At 51.4% G+C, this 18,436-nt stretch overlaps 1 protein-coding gene across 4 annotated transcripts in view; it reads right to left on the bottom strand.

Annotated features, from left to right (window-relative positions):
- Window positions 1-3,093: 3,093 nt before the first annotated feature.
- bcl6b (BCL6B transcription repressor) overlaps window positions 3,094-18,436 on the bottom strand; it is a 28,741-nt gene continuing 13,398 nt past the window's right edge. For all 4 annotated transcript variants that reach the window (XM_088628206.1, XM_088628209.1, XM_088628208.1 and 1 more), the window contains 11 exons: window positions 16,217-16,293; window positions 14,471-14,692; window positions 13,686-13,907; window positions 12,307-12,522; window positions 10,932-11,133; window positions 10,171-10,415; window positions 9,503-9,639; window positions 8,764-8,931; window positions 8,071-8,201; window positions 7,066-7,203; window positions 3,094-6,605 (listed from right to left, as the gene is read on the bottom strand). In XM_088628206.1, coding sequence (XP_088484332.1) covers window positions 6,465-6,605; window positions 7,066-7,203; window positions 8,071-8,201; window positions 8,764-8,931; window positions 9,503-9,639; window positions 10,171-10,415; window positions 10,932-11,133; window positions 12,307-12,522; window positions 13,686-13,907; window positions 14,471-14,692; window positions 16,217-16,293 — 1,899 coding nt within the window. In that variant the 3' untranslated portion in view covers window positions 3,094-6,464. The remainder of the gene's footprint in view (window positions 6,606-7,065; window positions 7,204-8,070; window positions 8,202-8,763; window positions 8,932-9,502; window positions 9,640-10,170; window positions 10,416-10,931; window positions 11,134-12,306; window positions 12,523-13,685; window positions 13,908-14,470; window positions 14,693-16,216; window positions 16,294-18,436) is intronic.

The raw sequence follows: 18,436 nt of genomic DNA, 5'->3' as shown, positions 1-18,436 counted from the left end.
CTCACACCAGGGACAATCCAGGAGCCCATTAACCTCCCAGCATGTCTTTGGACTGTAGGAGGAAACTGGGAAACCCGGAGCCACCAGAGGAAATCCATGCAAACTAGGGGAGAACATGCAAACTCCACCCAGACAGAACCCCTGTGTGGATGCTGCACATTGGTGGCGGTGGAGGAGAGTCCCCGTTACCTGTAAATAGCTTTGAGAGGAGTGTCCAATAAAGTGCTATATAAGTGTAAGCGATAATTATTATTAACCCCAGGTCTGGAAGTGAACCCAGTGCCCTAACCAGTGCACCACTGTGCCGCTGGTGACTCAACTGTTACTCAGCTCCTACAACGGGCCCAAGCTTGCGTGATCACCTTCCCATCCTGGGGTGTTATTGTACACTTCGGCTTTGTGTCGAGTCTGGTGCGCACTGCTGATCCTGAAGGGATCTCTCACACCTTCTTCGCCTCTGGTCCGAAGAGCTCCCAGGAGAACGTGACGCTACCTGAGAGAACCGTGTCGCAATGGTGGACTAATCTGCTCATTCCTGCGCGGGAGGCTGCTGGCGTACGCCCTGGCCAATAGATTAGGAACCCACACTCCCGCAGTGTGGGTCCCCAGGAGAAAGACTCACCTGGGGAAAACTCCCCCCTCTCCCACTGTTAAACTGTAGACCGCAAACCTAAGCTCATGGGCCAATATATTAGGACCCCCCCAGCCAGACTAGGCTCATGGGACGGGTGTGCTGGGTCAATGAAGAGGCTGGATTTGAGGACCAGAGGCCAGAATTCCTTCCCCAGACAGAACAACCTGCTGGATCTCTATCCCCCTGAAAACGGGGACGACGGGTGGAATCATGCAGTGCACCTCCCTTTATCTGTTCCCAGCAGAAGTTGATCCCCTCGGAAGAATGGATCAGGACTGGGCTGCAAAATGTGCATACTTTAAAACTTTCTCAAAGCGACAAAAGCACGTTGTTCCGTTTGTTCTGTATGGGGGGGTAGGGGGACCCCAATACTTCAACCAGAAGAAAGTGCTTATTCCCATCCAGTGGGAATCAATCTGCACAGAGGACACAGAACCTCTTCCTCCCTTCAGCACAGCTCTGCCAGGAGCAGGAAATCAGCGCACGTTGGGAAACACCAGCGGAAGACAGCACAGCTTTATTGAACGAGTGCATGAGAACAGAGAACAGGCAACAAAGCCAGCTTTGCGTAACTTTCAGTAACCAAAAAACACAAAGTGAAAAAAGCAGCACTTATGAAAGAAGACATACAGTAAACCACATGGCCAGGTGCACCAGGACAGGGCTTTTGACTCCTATACTTCAGTGCAGGTCATGAAATGGGACAGTATGTCAAACAGCCCAGATATTATGTAGCTACGTCTCGCAGAAGCAGAATGTTATTTTTTTTTTTTACAATTTCCTCTTTTCACTTAACTTCCTTAATGAAAGTTTACCACAGTGAATTTGCCTGTTTAACCTGTTTGATTTACCGGCAGTCCATATGTAACCACACTGCTCAGTGCTTTCCATGCTTTTACCAGGATTGTACCACACTTTGATAGGCTTTACTTTGCTTTTACCATGATCTACCACAGTAAACTTTTTAAGGGTTGCCTGACTCAGTTTCCTTGTTCTCCGTTGTCTGTCTTCATGGTGTGTGCCCGAGAGGTGAAAAACACCTGCAGACAGAGCGGTCTTGCACCATGACCAAAGGAAGTGGCGTGGGGAAGAATGTCAAGGTTGCACGGTGTAACACAGATTTGCCTCCCCAGCCCACTACCTTCATTTTCTGAAGTCTGTTGACAAAGACAAACATAACTGAAGAAAAACACAGGAGAATCACACAGGACACAGGTAACCAGGAAGTAATTAAGGAGTAAAGAGTCAAAAGCAAAAGACTCCTTTGAAAGCTAAGAAAATAGAAAAAATAGCTTTTCTAAAACGTACTAAAAATAACAAACTGGCTAAAAGAAAAATCACACCGCCTCTTCACAGGATGATAATACCATAGGAAAGCACAGCAAACCAATGCAAAATGTGGGCTGAACTCACAATAAGCAAAATGATTGACATTTTAGCATAAAATTGTCAGTAGGCTGGGAATCTGTATAATCTGAGTTGCAAAGAATTCCCATTGAGAAACCATTTCCTGAATTTCAATCACGCGAATCAAGGGCATCCTGGCCACATGGTGCCCCACCCAGACAACAGGGAATCGAGCTACGCCAACAGCACGAGGGTGTGACGCCACCCAGCTTTCAAGGGGGTGATGTCATCTCTTGTAAGAGGCGTGTTGCTGAATGAGCCCCATTAGATCAGTTCTCAGAATGAAACACAGAACCAGCTCCTAATAGCACGCAGAACTGGGGGATAGCCAGGCATCTCGAGATGGAGCGGAGCAGGTCAACTTCTCCTAACGAAGCAAATCGAGTCACGAGGTCGAAACACTCCCGAGAGTTTCGTCCCCCGGAACGCGGGGTGAAAGAACACATTCGCGCAGTTACAAATCCCACACGCACCCACAAGCCACTGCACAGCCACACTGCCGACAATGGCAAATCATCGCAGGTCTCACACACAATTTGTTTTTTACGAGTTGTACTCTCACAGATATCAAAGATACCTTGTCTTTGGCCAGCAAAATATTTTTCCCCCATCCATGTACAGTATATATTATTTTTAAATCATTTATACTGAAGCTAACAGCATTGCTTTCAAAGCATGTTACCTTTAAAATAATATTTATATATTTGTATAAAAAGGTTGGACTCCTAACCCTTTCTGCCTTGAAGGTACTGAAAGAAAGAAGCCCGTGGCGCAGCCCGCTCCAAGTGTTTTAAACACAGATTGGAGGGATTTCAGGTTGAGCTACAAGAGTTCATCAACGTCTTCTGGGTAGACATGCTCAAGGGATCCCGGATCCAATTTCGCCACAGTTAATATGACCTTTTGGATTAAAGACGTTTTGCTAAAACGTTTGCGGGAAAATGGGAGCAGCTTTACACAAAGGGCGGCGGGGGTCGGGAACAAGCCGGACAGCCAATACCCTGGCTTCTTTCGAAAACAGCCTGATGGAATGCTGGGACCAGACAAACATGCAACAGGAATGTTTGTGACTCCATTTTTCCCATTTCATTCTTTCAGCTTTAGCTCTCCGGCGTGTAACACTCGATGCTGGCTCACATTTTCTACGCAAGCTTTAAAATCGATCAAAATCTCGCTCTAGGATGCCAGAGCCGACAATTTCTTCAGTCGCCTCTCTGAGAATTGCGTCATGTTCTGACCCAGCACAGTAGCAATGATTGGTTTGGGTTTTCTGTTTCCCACCCCCGCCCGGCGGTTTTGCCCCAGTTACACTGTCCCAAGAAAGGTTCTTCCCGCTGTGTTTTTTTTCTGGGCTTAGCACGGAAAGCTGGAGAAAAAGAAGAAGAGAAGGGAGAGCAGTCTGAACAGAGTGGGTGCTTTCCCTCCACGGTGATTTTCTCTCGGTTCCACAGGCAGACAAGGGGTAGGAATGTCTATTTACATCACAATGTACAGCAATATCGTAGAGGGCTCCAACAGTGGCCACCTGGCTCCACAGTGCTGGTAATGTTGACATGTCTCTTCCTGCAGGAGTGATCATGCTGGCCACTGAGCCAAGTCCTCCAGCCCTTCCCGAATAAGGGGGGACTGCAGTCCCAACTGACCAGACCACTTATTCACTCTCAGTAACAAAACAAACTAATTGAAATGCTGATTCTTTCCAGCCCTGAAATATAACCAGAGCGTCGCGGCTCCCTTTCAGCAGTGCGACCTTGTTCGTTGGCCTCGCTGACGATGGCTGGAGCAATTTAGCAGCTGGAGCTGATCGGAGAGACTGACTCGTTCTGTCAAGGAGGGGTTGAGTGCAGTGGGGGGTGGGCAAGGAAGGGAATCGATGTGGGATGGATCTTTATAGCAAGGGAGCTCACAAAAACAACCATAACAGATTAATTCAAATAAAAAGTGAAAAAAAAAACAGTAAAACTACAAGTGGAGTAGGAGGTTCCCAGCCAAGTGCCTTACCACTTACTTTTAAGAGTGTTAGGAAACCAGGGGGAGACTAGAATGATACCCTGTTTGTTGTGAATGGCCTTTCGTCAAGAAATGAGTCGTCTCATTTAACAGGTTAACAGGTCGGGCAGTTTCTGGGTAAGGGGCCGTTTGTGCGACAAGCAGCTTTTCTCAAAAGGGTTGTAGGGCCCCAGTTTTTGCTGCCAGAGCAATGGCCGATCCATCCCAGCATGCCGGGCAGGTCAGAGGTCGCCAGGCTCACTCGGTCTTCAGCCACGAGCAATTTTGAAACAGGCCAAAAAAAAGAAATGGAAGCCATCGTGACATAAATAATGATTCCATGGGGTGATTCCAGACAGGAATGGTGCTGGAAAGAGTAAGAAGGGGGGTGGCCCAGGGTTTGAGGAAGTTAAACACTGGTATATGGGTTTCCTTCTGCAGTGATCTGGGGTCCCTTTTGCACGGTGGGGGGTGGAAATAAGTAATTGTGAGTCTAGGGAAGAAACTAAAAGAAAAGTGATTTTAAAATATCATCATAGACGTAAACAAATATCATCATCATTTGAAAAGGGGACCTAGGAACTAGGGTGAAAAAGACACTTCTGTGACAAAAAAAAAACTGACCTGTGTGGATCTTGAGAGCTAGAGTTAGGACCCCCCTCCTGCAGTAACATGTGAAGTATTGTAGCTTTGGGGCGCATTCCACCACCCCTCAAACCTCGGAAACTCAGGATAGTGGAGCCAGGTGCCGACTGATCTCGGAGTCTGTGTGTGTGTGTCCTGGGGGGCAGAGAGTAGGCAGTATATCGGGGGCGTGGCTTCTTATCTAGGCTCCGCCTGCGGAGTGTGATGTCACCCAGAGATAACCGCCTCCCTCCCCCCAGGCTTCTAACAGCTTGTCCCCCTTTCCGCTGGCCTGCTGGCCTGCGCTCTCTGTTGGCATCTCCCCTTCAGAAGATCCAGAAGGCCTTGTTGCCCCTCCTGTGAGGTTGGGAATTTCTCGAAAGCATAATGCGGAGAAAGACCCGCAGAGATCAGCACAGGGGAGGGAGCATCAGGGGACAGAGATGAGAGGAAAGCACAGACTGCGATTCCTGATCTGACCCCGTGACCTCAGGAACCCCCATGACACACACACACACAGCAGTAAGCTTACACCAGAACAAAATTCAGTCTAGACAGTATAAAATTTCTCCCACACTGAAGACTCCAGCCACAGATCCCAGGGACTCTTCACTCAGCGCTTCAAGGATCTCTACAGGCAGGGAGACCTTCCTGCCTTACAGATCAGATCAGTGGTCAAGACTTATGGCAGTCAGTCACTCACAAAAAAAAAGCACTCGGGTGGCACTGTGCAGATTTTGTGGGCAATGAACTATGATAAATCGTGCAATTATTAATTATTGGACTTCCCAGCCTGAGTGAAGCCCCTGGGCTTCTGTCTGTCTCTCCAGCACTCAGTACTATGAACCCATGACCCAAAAACCCTTCTGCGGCAGAGAGAGAAGCCTTTGTTCTGACCCCTATTCCCCTGCTGTTTGCAGGCCCGCCCCCTCGGGGGCTGTCCTTACCCCCTGGCCCGCCCACCTGGGGCCGGGCTCCCCAGCGCCTGACCGGAGGGAGAGTGCTGATGGGTGGAGCCGCGCGTCCTGCGCTGACATCACCACCCAGGAAGTGGGCAGAGAGCCAGGCCTTGTTGCCTGCCAGCTGTCGCCCGGGGAATCCTGCTCACAGGCGGCCGTGGTGTGACTCCGGGTTCCATCTTGCGTTGTCAGGGGCGTTGAGCACAACCTGAAGATTCTGTTTTCTGATCGGTCGCCGAGCAGCCGGGGAATGATGGATTGTACAGTTTCCCACTCCCACTCCGATGTCCTGGTTCCCTTCACATGGAATAAACTATTCCAGGTTTCAGCTATATCAATAGCTCTCTTCCAGGTTCTTCTCACACAGTCTTCCTCCAGCTTTTCTTCCTTTACGACGGTTCCATTTAAATTCCTCATCCCATACACAGCTGTGTTCCACCACCTGTGTCTAGACTAACTGTATATTCACCTTCTGATCTGAACAGTGCAGTGACGCCAGGTCTCATCTATAGTTCCTTCCCAATCCAGTTTTATTCCAGCTCCTTCCCTCGGAATAGGGCTGCATTCCCACTCTGGAACAGCTCCCTTCTGGCTCCTGTCCCTGTCGGGAATCCAAACCATTCTTCCCATTTCCCCCCTTTAACACTGAACAATATAGCAAAGGGTCCATCTCCTCACCGAGGAGCGGGGGAACACTAGGGGACAGTCCTGCGCGGGTTGGGACACCTTGACCTCTGACCCTGCCCGAGCGTGGCAATGATCACCTGTGCAAACCAGGTTGGGGAAGGAGCGGGAGGTCGGGCCCGTGTGTCCGTGGGGGCTCAGGGGTCAGAGGGTCGCGGCGCCGGGGATCAGCAGGTCTCCAGGATGGTGCGGTAGGGGTCGGAGAGGACCTTGTAGCGGATCTTAGTGTTGGTGACAGCCCCGTGTTTCTGCCGCAGGTGGAGACGCAGCTGGCTCTTGTGCCGGAAGTGCAGGTCGCATTTTTCACACTGCGAGGCAAAGGAAAAACACACACACACACACACACACACACACACACACACACACACACACACACACACACAGGGGCTGTAATTAGTATGCAGGGTCATCAGAGCATGAGCACAAAGTGAAGTCTGTTGGTGTGTATGTGTCAATATAACACCTACTGGCATCTCTAGTTAAGCTCTCTGCTGCCCAGTCCCTCAGAGGTGGTCTGCATGTTTGCATGGACTTGAAAACATGTACAGTATGTTCTAGGATGGTTGATGAAGATGAAGAGACACCCACAGAAAATGTCTAAAATGTAATTGATGGGGAAATGATCTGAGTGACTGCTTACAGACCCTGGCATTGGCTGTGTGGGGAATAACACCCTCGCTCCCACCCCCAGTTGGGAATGGAGTGGCCCACCTCTCATGGACCAGAGTTCTTCGCCAGGCAAAGGTCAAAGGTGAAGGGCAGGCTCACCGTGTAGGGCTTCTCTCCCGTGTGGATGCGGATGTGGCTCTTCAGGGTCTGCAGGTGCCGGAAGCGCGTGCCGCAGGTCTCACAGGGGTACGGCTTCTCCCCAGTGTGGATGAGGACGTGGGCCCGCAGGTGCGCCACCTGGATCGACACAGCGCACCTGGCATGAGATATGCATGACCCACATACACAGACGAGCACCTACACATACTGTACACTATACACATGCGCACACACACATACACACAACATATGCACACGCATACCACACGTGCACCTGTGCGCACAACACACGCACACACACACAGACAGACACGTACACACATGCACTCACAAAGCCCCCCTTAATCAGCGTGTGCCCGTGTCTGCTCCTGGGACGGGTGCAGCCCCGCTCTGCCCCAGCGAGGATGTCATGACAGTCACTCGAGGGGTCAGAGCTCTACAGACAGGTTTCCAGGAGGCCCCCTTCTTTAACGTGATCGCTCCTGCTGAGCCCTGTCACAACCAGCAATTCTCCAATCTGCCAGCAGGATCTCTCTCCTGCTCGTATGTGACAAAAGGTTCTTCTGAAATGCTCGGCAGATCACGTGCACTGGTGAAGCCCAGCTGTTGCAGGCCATGGGAGGGGGGGAGGGTGGTATCTACTGCGATAGGAACGATCACGGATGGGCTAGGTGGCATCTACTGTGCCAATCAATCGTCTGGCAGGTGCAGCAGGTCCCACCCGGCCCATTCCAGTCCACCACCCTCACACTGATGACCAATGGTCTGAGTACGAACACATCGCCTGGCAGTGCAGAGAGCCCTCCTTCCAGGACAGAATGGAGAGGGAGTGAGCCACTGGTTTAATTTCTGAGGGCAGGTACATACAGATCTGGTAAGAGGGTTGTGGCGAGCAGGCACCGGTTAACAGCTGGTAAAGATCAAGGGAAGGGCAGGGCTCAGTAATGCCAAGAGTCACTGTCATTGACAGCGGGCTAGGAACTCTCACGCCACAGCGCCTCCTACCTGCACGAAGCGGGCACCGCAGGTGTCGCAGCGGTAGGGCTTCTCCCCGGAGTGGATGCGTGAGTGGGTCTTCAGGTTGGCCGGCCGGTTGAACTGAGCCCCGCACACACTGCAGCGATACGGCTTCTCTCCTGCGGGGGGGCGTAATCACAGCACCAGTCAGCACTGTTACACTGGAGTGACCCTGCTCGGTTTCTCCACTCTTTGTTGTCTGACCCACGGAGCTTCTGAGACAACGCCGGGAATCTACCCATGATGCACTGCCTATAGGGTGGCAGCCCCAGTGCAGCAGGAAATTGCTTCCCCAGCGCACTTCCTTACTGTTCTCTTTCAAAACTTGTTCCCTGGTGCAACACTTAGTGGATTTTCTGCAGAATATCAGAGAGTATCCTAACGAACACTAAACCAGTAAGCAAGGAAACAGTTCAAGCACACTAATGCAATTAATGATGCTCTTTAAGCAGATAATAAATGAGTAATTAACAAATCATTATTTATCTGCCTGAAGACATGTTTTTAACAATGCTATAATTCCTTGTCGCTGTTTCTGCTTCTGGAAGAGATTAATAAAACCCACACACTGCTGTGGGGTGCATGAATGAAGCAACACATAACACCAAACACCGTTGCTGTACCCAGTCAGTTCACGGCTCTTGACTTTGCAACAGAAGACGGCAACCGGCGCATTCCTACCTGTGTGGATGGATTTGGCCCCGCCCAGGTTGCCTCGGTAACGGAATCCTGAGCAGCAACACTTGTTCTCCTGCCTGTCGTCACCGTGGTAACGCAAGGGATGCCCCGGGCTGGCCTGGTCCAGGGGGCAGGGCCGGTGACACAGGGAGCAAGAGTTGGCTCCTCCCACTGGGCGTGGCAGAAAGACAGTAATCAGAACAATGGCAGTATACATTTGCACCAGGGTCTGTAAATCTTGTTACACTATAAATTAATCAAGCACTACTTTGTTGAAAGAGAACACAGTCTTCAGGTGTTATTTGCATTTGGAGTTTCTCGATTCCTGCTTTGGCACCCAAAGAATCTGAGTCTCTATGTACCTCTTAAGGTATATAACAAATGTTACTTAAAGGAGATTATTAGAAAATTTCCAAAATATGTACAACCTGTTTATCAGCTCCTAAATGAGGCTGTTCTCTACTTGCCGTTCCCCCTGTATTCCATTTCCTCCTCTTTTCTGTTATTTCAGAAGCCAATTATGATGAAGGCAGAGGACATCTCTTTAACATTCCTCATTAAGACTTTTAATCTTTACCAATTAGCTAAGCAGGTACGTGGCATCAACATGGTGATCTCACGGCAAAGCAGCACAAACACCGAGGGAACGCAGAGCGTACGGAAATCCTCGATTCCATGCGCTCCTGCGGGCGAGAGACCCAATGGTACTGCCGTGCTGGACCGGACAGGCCCGGGCGCCTACCTTGGGTGCCCTCCGGCAGCAGCGGGGGGGGCACCGGCAGATCCTCTCCGGGGTGGCTGCCCAGCATGTGGCGGCACAGATGGGCGAGGCTCTGGAAACTCTGCTGGCACACCTGGCACCGGGGGCACGCCGCCAGCCTGGAACAGCCACACAAACACCCACACGCGTCAGCGCAACCACTTTCCCACGCCAGGAGCACAGCGCAGAGCTGGTCTTTGCTCGATGGGAGCCAATCCCCTCCGCTACCTGTGGATCACAGCTTGTCGCTCCAGGATGAGACAAACACGCTCTCTAGTGGGGAAATCAAGTGTCTGCTCTTCTGGAGTCGGTCCGCAGAAGAGCGACCAGGCAGATTGCAGTTCTCAAAGGTCAATGACAATGTCAACCCAGTGGAGCTCTTGAGGACCGACAGTGAAGCCTGATTGACTAACCAGTGGACACAAGTCGAAACAAGGAAGTCCATATAAACAGCGAGGACAGGAGGCAGTGTTTTATTCACACTAAGGGTTTTGGGTGCATAGGAGAAGCTGCCCAGCCAAGCTGTTGAAACTGGTGACCTGACTGTCTTCAGGAGCTACTGAATAAGATAATGAACTGAAAGAGCTGAAACGGCATCTCGTTTGCAACCTTTCCTAAGTTCTGGTTATTTCCACGTGTCTTTCCCCTACCTGTCCGGCTGCACCCCCTCTTCCATTTTCCCCGCCTCCTGGGCGGGACTGTCAGAGGACGTCGTCCTATCAGGGCTAGTGGGGGTGTGGCTGTAAGGTTCCGCCCCCTCCTTCACCCCCGCCTCCTCTTCGGGCTCCTCCTCTTTGACGGCGGTTCTTGTACAAAGTGGGTTGAGAACAATGAACTTGTATTTCTTCCAGTTGCAGGCCTTGGGGTCTGGGTTGGGCCTGGAGTCCGACTGGGCCTAACAGCAGACCACAGGACACAGGGGTTAGCGCACTAGAACCTCAATCAAGGCCATTGGAGAAAATTATAAACTGATATCCTCCAAAACCCGTCAGAGTAGGAACAACATTCCTTATCATTGATGTCACGATATCAGCATGCTACTAATGCATATAATATAACAAAAAAAAAGCTAAATTAAAGAAGGTAGAGCCGCACAGTAAACTGTAAACGACTCTTTACGAGTGTGGTGCTGGTCATCTTCACTAAACGGAGGGATCATTGTGCTGTACTGTACATATTCACAGAAGAGCCTGTGCAATACCACAGGGGCTATTTTTGAGATTTTGATGATAGTGAAATCAGATATTTTCATTAGGAAAGGGTTGATGGCAAAAAGCTATCCAAACACCACGCCTCCGTTCCTCTGGAATCTGTTTCCCTTACGGAAGCAGCAGGTCCCGAAGTGTCAACCCCCTGCCAGCGGACTATGGGAAAGGGTGGTGTGGAGAAACGGACAGGTGGCCACACTCACTGCGAGGGGGGGGTGGGGGGTCTGGCTCCCACAGCCGCTAGCCTCTGACGGAGAATTGGGGTGACAGCTGGACCGCGCAGGACTGTCCGGAGCCGGGGAAGGGGACCCCGACGACTCCGCCTCCATCTTGACTCCCTCGGGCCTGGGCTCGGAATTCAGGCAAGACCCCGGGCCTCTCGGGGCCCAGCTGTCGCAGAGGCCTCTGGGAACATAAGTAACAGAGAAGCACAACGTCAAAACCCCACTCTTCTGGCAAAAGTGTCGCAAGCAGCACATGGAAATATCAGCCACTTTCACTTTCCCCTCTGGCTTGAATTGTCAAAATGCTAAATTATTCCTCTGTTACCGACTTCCCAACAAAGCAATAACTGAAAATGTCAAACCAATTCAGTTCAAGCTTTATTATCCTGTAGCAGAAGTTTGCTTAAAAGCACAGCAATACATCAAGGAAGGCAAACATTACCAACAGAGCAGACGGTAGGATAGTGTTGAAGGAGATTAATAATAATAATAATAATTAATAATAATAATTGCTTACACTTATATAGCGCTTTTCTGGACACTCCACTCAAAGCGCTTTACAGGTAATGGGGACTCCCCTCCACCACCACCAATGTGCAGCATCCACCTGGATGATGCGACGGCAGCCATAGTGCGCCAGAACGCTCACCACACATCAGCTATCAGTGGGGAGGAGAGCAGAGTAATGTAGCCAATTCATAGAGGGGGATTATTAGGAGGCCATGATTAGTAAGGGCCAATTGGAAATTTGGCCAGGACACCGGGGTTACACCCCTACTCTTTTCGAGAAGCGCCCTGGGATTTTTAATGACCACAGAGAGTCAGGACCTCGGTTTTACGTCTCATCCGAAGGACGGCGCCTGTTTACAGTATAGTGTCCCCGTCACTATACTGGGGCATTAGGACCCACATGGACCGCAGGGTGAGATAAGAGAGTTTCGTTGCATTGCTTTAGAGAGATTATATGTAAGATATACGGAATATATTTTTGTACATTTTGTAACTATTTATGTAAATATCTTATGATTGTGTCTTTATTGCAAATGTCTGTTGATTTTTGTTTATGTTAATTGCATTTGTTTTGCTTTGGCGACACTGATGGTACTCACCGGTCATGCCAATAAAGCACCTTGGATTGAACTGAGCTGATTATACAGCAGAGGATTGTGACTTTTACACCTTTCACAGTGCAAATTCACAATGGAGGGGGTGAGACACACTGCATGAGAAGCTAGGCTTGACCGGGCCGGTCAGCATGCCAATTCAATGCACATGATCAAGAAGTAGGTTCCATCAGTGTCCGTTAGACATCCCTTCGGTACCACACACTCCTGCCACACGCAGTCGCGCTCACCTTGGTATATCCTTGTGCTGGCCTAGAGGTGCTCCCTCTTGTGGCTGGGAGGACAGCGTGTGCTGGGCTGAGCTTGGCGCCGGCACACCGTTGGCCTGAGCGGCCAGTCCCATGCCTCTGCCTGAGGCGCTACAGGGATGTGCGCCGCCGGCGGGCACCTGCAGGGCCCCAGAGGAGTCCAGCCCAGGGGATCTGGGGTGCATGGCCATGTTCTCGCTGCAGGAGGTCAAGCACAGAAACGGCGCGTCAGAGAAAGGGCTGTCTGCAAACACAACATCCATTCATGACCAGAAAGCCAACCACTCATCATTCTTCGGGGGCAATCCCAATCCAGGCACGGAAATACAGCGAGCAGAGCAGGGCTCCGCACTGGACGGGACACCAGCTCATCGCGGGACAATGCACACAGGGCCACCACAGAGGGATCCCTCTTCGATAACGAAGCACTAACGATCAGAGCTCCTGCCTGTCGATTCATTCCCAGCAGCCTTGCAAACGAAGCGACGTCTCCTGACAAGGTGGCATACTTTGCGGACGGGACGAGAAACACTTGGAGTTACTCGTTTTTATTTCTGTTAATTAAATGGTATCAGCCGAGAGGGGGCGGTCACTGACTTCGTCATACGTCTGATTCAACGCAACCCCTTTCATCTTCGACATCCCAGAGCCACGCAGAGGGAATAAACAGGCCACTCAATGCGAACCCCAGTCGATCCACCCTGTGGCAAGCCCTTGTGACAACCAGCACCTTCACTGCTGTACCTCCTGTGCTGGAAGGCAAAGGCTGGCTCTGCTCTGGGGCTGAGGCTTGACCCCCTGGAGCTGGTGGCGGAGAGAAGATTGCTGGCCAAGCTCACAGCCATCATGAACAACGCCTCTCATCCACTACATGGGACTGTTATCAGGTAGTGGAGCACTTTCAGGAACAGACTGCTCCAGCTACGGTGTTCAAGGGAACGTTTCTGCGGGTCCTTCCTCCCGACGGCTATCAGGATGTACAACACTGCCCTAGGCTAGGACTGCTAGCCCTTCATTAATATACTGCTTATACTGTGGTACTTTCAATCTGTATATACCTATGCGCATTCTGCACATATTTTATTGTTTAACAGTGACTCTTAGCATATTTTGCACACATCTAACTCTATTTATTTTACTTTGTCTTGCTGTACTTATTTTAATTCTTAGTCTCTTCGATGTCTGTTTTTGCTCGTCTTGGGCCGGGCTGCTGTAACACCTCAATTTCCCTTCGGGATCAATTAAGGCTTATCTATCCATCTGTTATCAATTAAGCAATTAGGGAGCTGCCTGTCCCACGGGTGTGCAAGGAAACGGACCGGCGGTGAGTCGTGAGTCATGGGCGGTCCCCTGCCCGATACCTTGCGAGGATGAATGCGCGGCAGGTGTCCGCCACGTGCTCCATCTGCAGGTAGGTGGCGGCGGTGAGCACGGCCCCCACCGTGTGCCGGGACAGGGGGAGGCGGGAGGTGTACATGAAGTCCAGGAGCAGCGAGACGGCCCCCACGTCCAGCGTGGCGGGGAGGGTCAGCACGCTGAGCTCCGCCGAGCCCCGCCGGGAGAACAGGGAGTAGAAGAAGCCACTACAAGGGGGACGAGAGAGAGAGAGAGAGAGAGAGAGAGGAGTCATTACCGCGGTTGCCATCATCTGCCCTGGTGCTCCTCATTCCTCAAGAGCCGCCCAGACTATCTCAAAACTAAGTTTAAATGAGCTAAATCTGTAGGGGGGAATAAAAGGAGGTCATGTAGAAACGTTGAGAACAACAGGTGCTTCTCTACCCTAAGAGTGGTAGGAGACTTGAACGGGCTGCCCAGCCTTGCTGTCATAGTCGATCTACTTTCCCTGTTCCAGGATGCCCTGGAACCCATGGAGAAACAGTGGGATAAATTCCTCGGATTAACCAGCGATTTGCTGCTGAACAAGTTTGTTCCTGTGTTTGTAAAGACCATGTTTGCTCTTTTAGTCTGCCAGATGTAAAGCCAATGGAAAGCCAATCCTGTAACCCTATCTGTAGATGGTTCTGTGCTTGAGCTCTAGTCTAAATTGAAAACCCCTGGGGTGATATTTGATTCAGCCTTAACATTTGACCCACATGTGCAGCATATTAGTAAAAGGGGGTGGGGTGGTGGGGGGGGCCGCCCTCACCTGCAGGCGATCAGCACGGCGCAGTGTGCCCGCAGTTTCATGGTGCCCACCACCAGGGTGGCGTCTGTGAGGATCTGCCGGTGCCGGAGCTCGTTCAGGTTGAGCAGGACGTCGTTGGAGTGCCGGGTGAACTCCTTCACGTATCCCTCCGCCCCAGCGCTGCCGGAGCACTGCTCCTCCGTCCCGTATCCTTCCGCCGCTGACCTGGAACTCATTTCTGTGCTGGGAGGCACAGAGAGAGAGAGAGCGAGAGAGTTTTACTTTTGTGTTTTGTTCATGGGTTAATGTTATTATTTTTCTTTGCTTTGGCAACACTGATTTTACCCATCGGTCATGCTAATAAAGCACACTGAATTGAAATTGAATTGAATTGAGAGAGAGAGAGAGAGAGAGAGAGAGAGAGAGAGAGAGAGAGAGAGAGAGAGAGAGACCCTGACGAAGACCCTGACGAAGTACAGGCTCAGTGACCACAGCCTGGCCATAGAAACTGGGTGACACAGGCAGACCTGGCTGCCCAGAGAGGACAGGCTGTGCTCCCACCGCCAGCGGGGAGAAATAGAGACAGAGGTGCACTTCCTACTGCACTGTGACAGATACTCTGGGATTAGAGAAACATTCTTCCCCGAATTCAGAAATCTAATCCCAGAGTTCCCACACCTGCCAAAACCACAACAGGTCCCAATCCTACTGGGAGAGGGAGGAGGGAACTCAGTTGATCTGGCAGCCCAGTATGTGATCTCCTGTCACAGCCTGAGGAACAGTGAGTCTGTCTCCCAATAATGCTCCAGCCGCCTACAGTATATGTAAATATTTTATGATATGTCTCCGTTGTAAATGTCTGTAATATGTCTGTAGATTTTATTTTACTTTTATTTTTTGTTTTGTTCCATGTTAATTTTATTATTTTTATTTGCTTTGGCAACACTGATTGTACCCATCGGTCATGCTAATAAAACACCTTGAATTGAATTGACTTCAGAGAGAGTGTTACTGAGCATAGAAGGGAGTAACATCTAAGACAGGGGTTCCCAGTCCTGGTCCTGGTGACCCACAAACCCGCTGGCTTTCAGTCCCTCCCCCCTTCATTAGATAACTGAAGCCTCAACTGATCAAATATGTTGCTTCAATAATAATGCAGTTGCTTCTTTATAAGCATTTCATTGCACTTGTAATGCTGAATGCATTTTATTTCTAGACACAAGTTTGGGATTTTATTTCATTTTCAGAATACAACAGTTAAAGCAGGTCCATGTCTCAGAGTGGTTCCGATGAATCTTCTGATTATTAAGTCAAGGAAGGGTTTGATGGCGTAGCCGAGCGACGACTCGGCTGGAACAAAACCCAGCAGGTGTGTGGGAACCACTGCTGTAAGACACAGGTAGCGCAAGCACCCCCTTCAACCCGCCACGCCCCCACTTAGAACCCATGTGGGTAAGGGCAAAGGCGCGGGCATGGGTATTCGCTCCAGATCGCCCCCTTGCCATAAAGCGTTGCATTGCGATATATGATATTACCTTCTGCAATCAAAGCTCATCATAACACCTTCTGGCAGGCTTAAGAAAGGCAGAGGGTGCTCCCCTGCAGCTTGACGGGACTGGATGGGGAGTTTCCCCGATCACAGTGATGTCAGACCCTGGATCCTCCCCAGCTCTGCTGGCAGGGGTACGACAGCAGTGCAGAACGGAGCTGCTGAACGCAATCGATCAGCAAGCGCGATCTGACCGCCGCCGGGCGGGGCCGACTCACCTGCGCTTGGGCTGGCACTGCAGGGGGCAAGCGGCCGGCGGCGTCCGCCGGGTGAGACCAGCTCCCGGGAATCGTACCTAGGGGGCGACAGCGGGCACACGCACTTGTCAGAGCCCCTCACTGGACAGGCACGCGCTCCTGACCCGGTCCCAAGACGCAGGTCAAGACACTGGCTTAATCAATCACGCTCCAGCTTCTGCATATGTGAAGAGACGCAAGGACGTCCAGACACCTCACCCTGCAAACAGCCTCCTTTAACACTGCTTTTCATTAAACATCTAAAGCAAAGGAAGAAATCATATTTAGCATAGGAGTGTTTTAAGACCCTGCTAAATATACAGTACTAAATATACAGTACGCTACTTAAATATTTTGAATGAACCCCTTTAAATTGTAATGTGGGTGAGAGAAACACCATGGACCTTCCTAGAGTAAAACCCCACTTGAACACACGGAAAGCACACTTCCTGACACACTCCTTGGTGAGAGCGTCATTGCACAGTTGCGACATCGATCAGCCAGCCTCAGCTGAAACCCCGGTCTCGAGCACATGTGTGCTGATTCTGCACTTTTATCTTTCCATTGCATTAGAAAACCATCACGGGTCCTCGACTGTCTTAAAATCTAGAGCAGGATAGGAGCCATTCTTCCATTTGAGACCTCAGGAACTCCCGATCCACTTCACTCAGCTCAGGGCTTGCCTCTGCAGCCCTCTGTCCCAGCGCAGAGGGAGAGAGCAGGGACACCGTGTGACGGGGTTGGGTTTTCAGTGCACAGCAGCCCGGTCTGGCATCGCCACTTGCTCTGTCTGTGAAGATCTCGGATCGAGCCAAACGGACACGCCCCCCACCCCCCTGGTTTGTCACACCAGGTGTTCCACGCCAGACAGAGGGGGAAGCACTGATTGGAGGAACCACATGCGTCTCTCTCTCTCCTTGACATTGCTACAGGCTGGCAGGTGCCTCAGCGGTTCACAGGAGCTGCTGGCCAAACCCGAACTCCTGCCTGTGACTGATCAGAGAGCAGTAGACCTGGGGGTGGCCCCAGTGACTGTCCCCCAGTAACTGACTCCAATCTCAGACTGGCTGATTCCCGGGATACAAGGCTCACTGCCCAGACCACGGTGGCCCAACCTGCAGACCTGGATAGCGTGGTGTGTCTGAAAGTTTTCGTTCCAGTTCAGTTCCTCATGACCTTAACGCGCTCGTTACCACCTAACCTGGAGCTCAGAAGGGACCCTGAATGCCAGCAGACACATTCAGGACCTGCAGGACTGGTTAACCCAACACAGAGGGAGGGATTCCGCTGGGGACAGGACACAGCTCCGTGTCCCACGATCCCTCCTGCAGCTGTGCGGGCACGGTGGGCATGCCGGGTGCTTCCCATGACAGCCCCTGCTTTCTTTACACCACAGTCGCCCTCCTCCACCCTTCTTAACCCCAGCAGATACACCCGACAGCTGGGCACTGCAGGACGGAAAACTGGCATTCTGGTGCCTTGGGTGGGGCCGGGGGGCAGATGACCTAATTGTGAAGTCTCCTTTCTTCCAGACACTCAGGACCTTCACAGACACAGATAGTGCAGCAGCACAGAACAGACCCCACAGGTTAAACCGCGACGCTGAGCAAAACTAAAGAACAATAAAAGTCCCGAAACTTGTTCAGGACTGTGCTCCCTGTCTGCTGGGGTCAAGTGAGACCCCCCCCCCCCGCCACTGACCTGTCTGCTGCCGGCCGTCACAGGCACAGCCTTGGTACGAACAGTGCTCACCCACTGCACAGATACTGTTCATCCTGCAACTCACACACACACACAGGCTCACAAAGACACATATTCACCCCAGGAACACACACACACACACACACACGGACAGGCTCACCCCAAGACACACACACACACACACACACACACACACACACACACACAGGCTCACCCCATGAAGAGCTCCACACCGAGAAGCCAGAAACGGCGCCAGAGGCAGGCGACTCTCCCTTCCCCACCCCACCTCCCAGCCTCCTGCCAAGCTCACGCTGCGGGGGAGCACGGGGGCACGGGCCGAGCTCGTCCTGGGACACCTCTCACTACGACCGAGAACAGCTGAACACGCAGCACCAGCGTTTGACGCCACAGTCGCTTCATTCTGCTTCACCCTTCCAGCTGCGGACCTGGACGGCTCACCTCCGAGAGGGAGGACATGCCCAGGCTGGAGAGCGAGCCTGC

The sequence above is a fragment of the Lepisosteus platostomus genome, chromosome 4 (assembly GCF_059453375.1).
Source record: "Lepisosteus platostomus isolate fLepPlt1 chromosome 4, fLepPlt1.hap1, whole genome shotgun sequence".
Lineage (NCBI taxonomy): Eukaryota > Metazoa > Chordata > Actinopteri > Semionotiformes > Lepisosteidae > Lepisosteus > Lepisosteus platostomus.
This window is presented reverse-complemented; position numbering and strand designations above follow the sequence as displayed.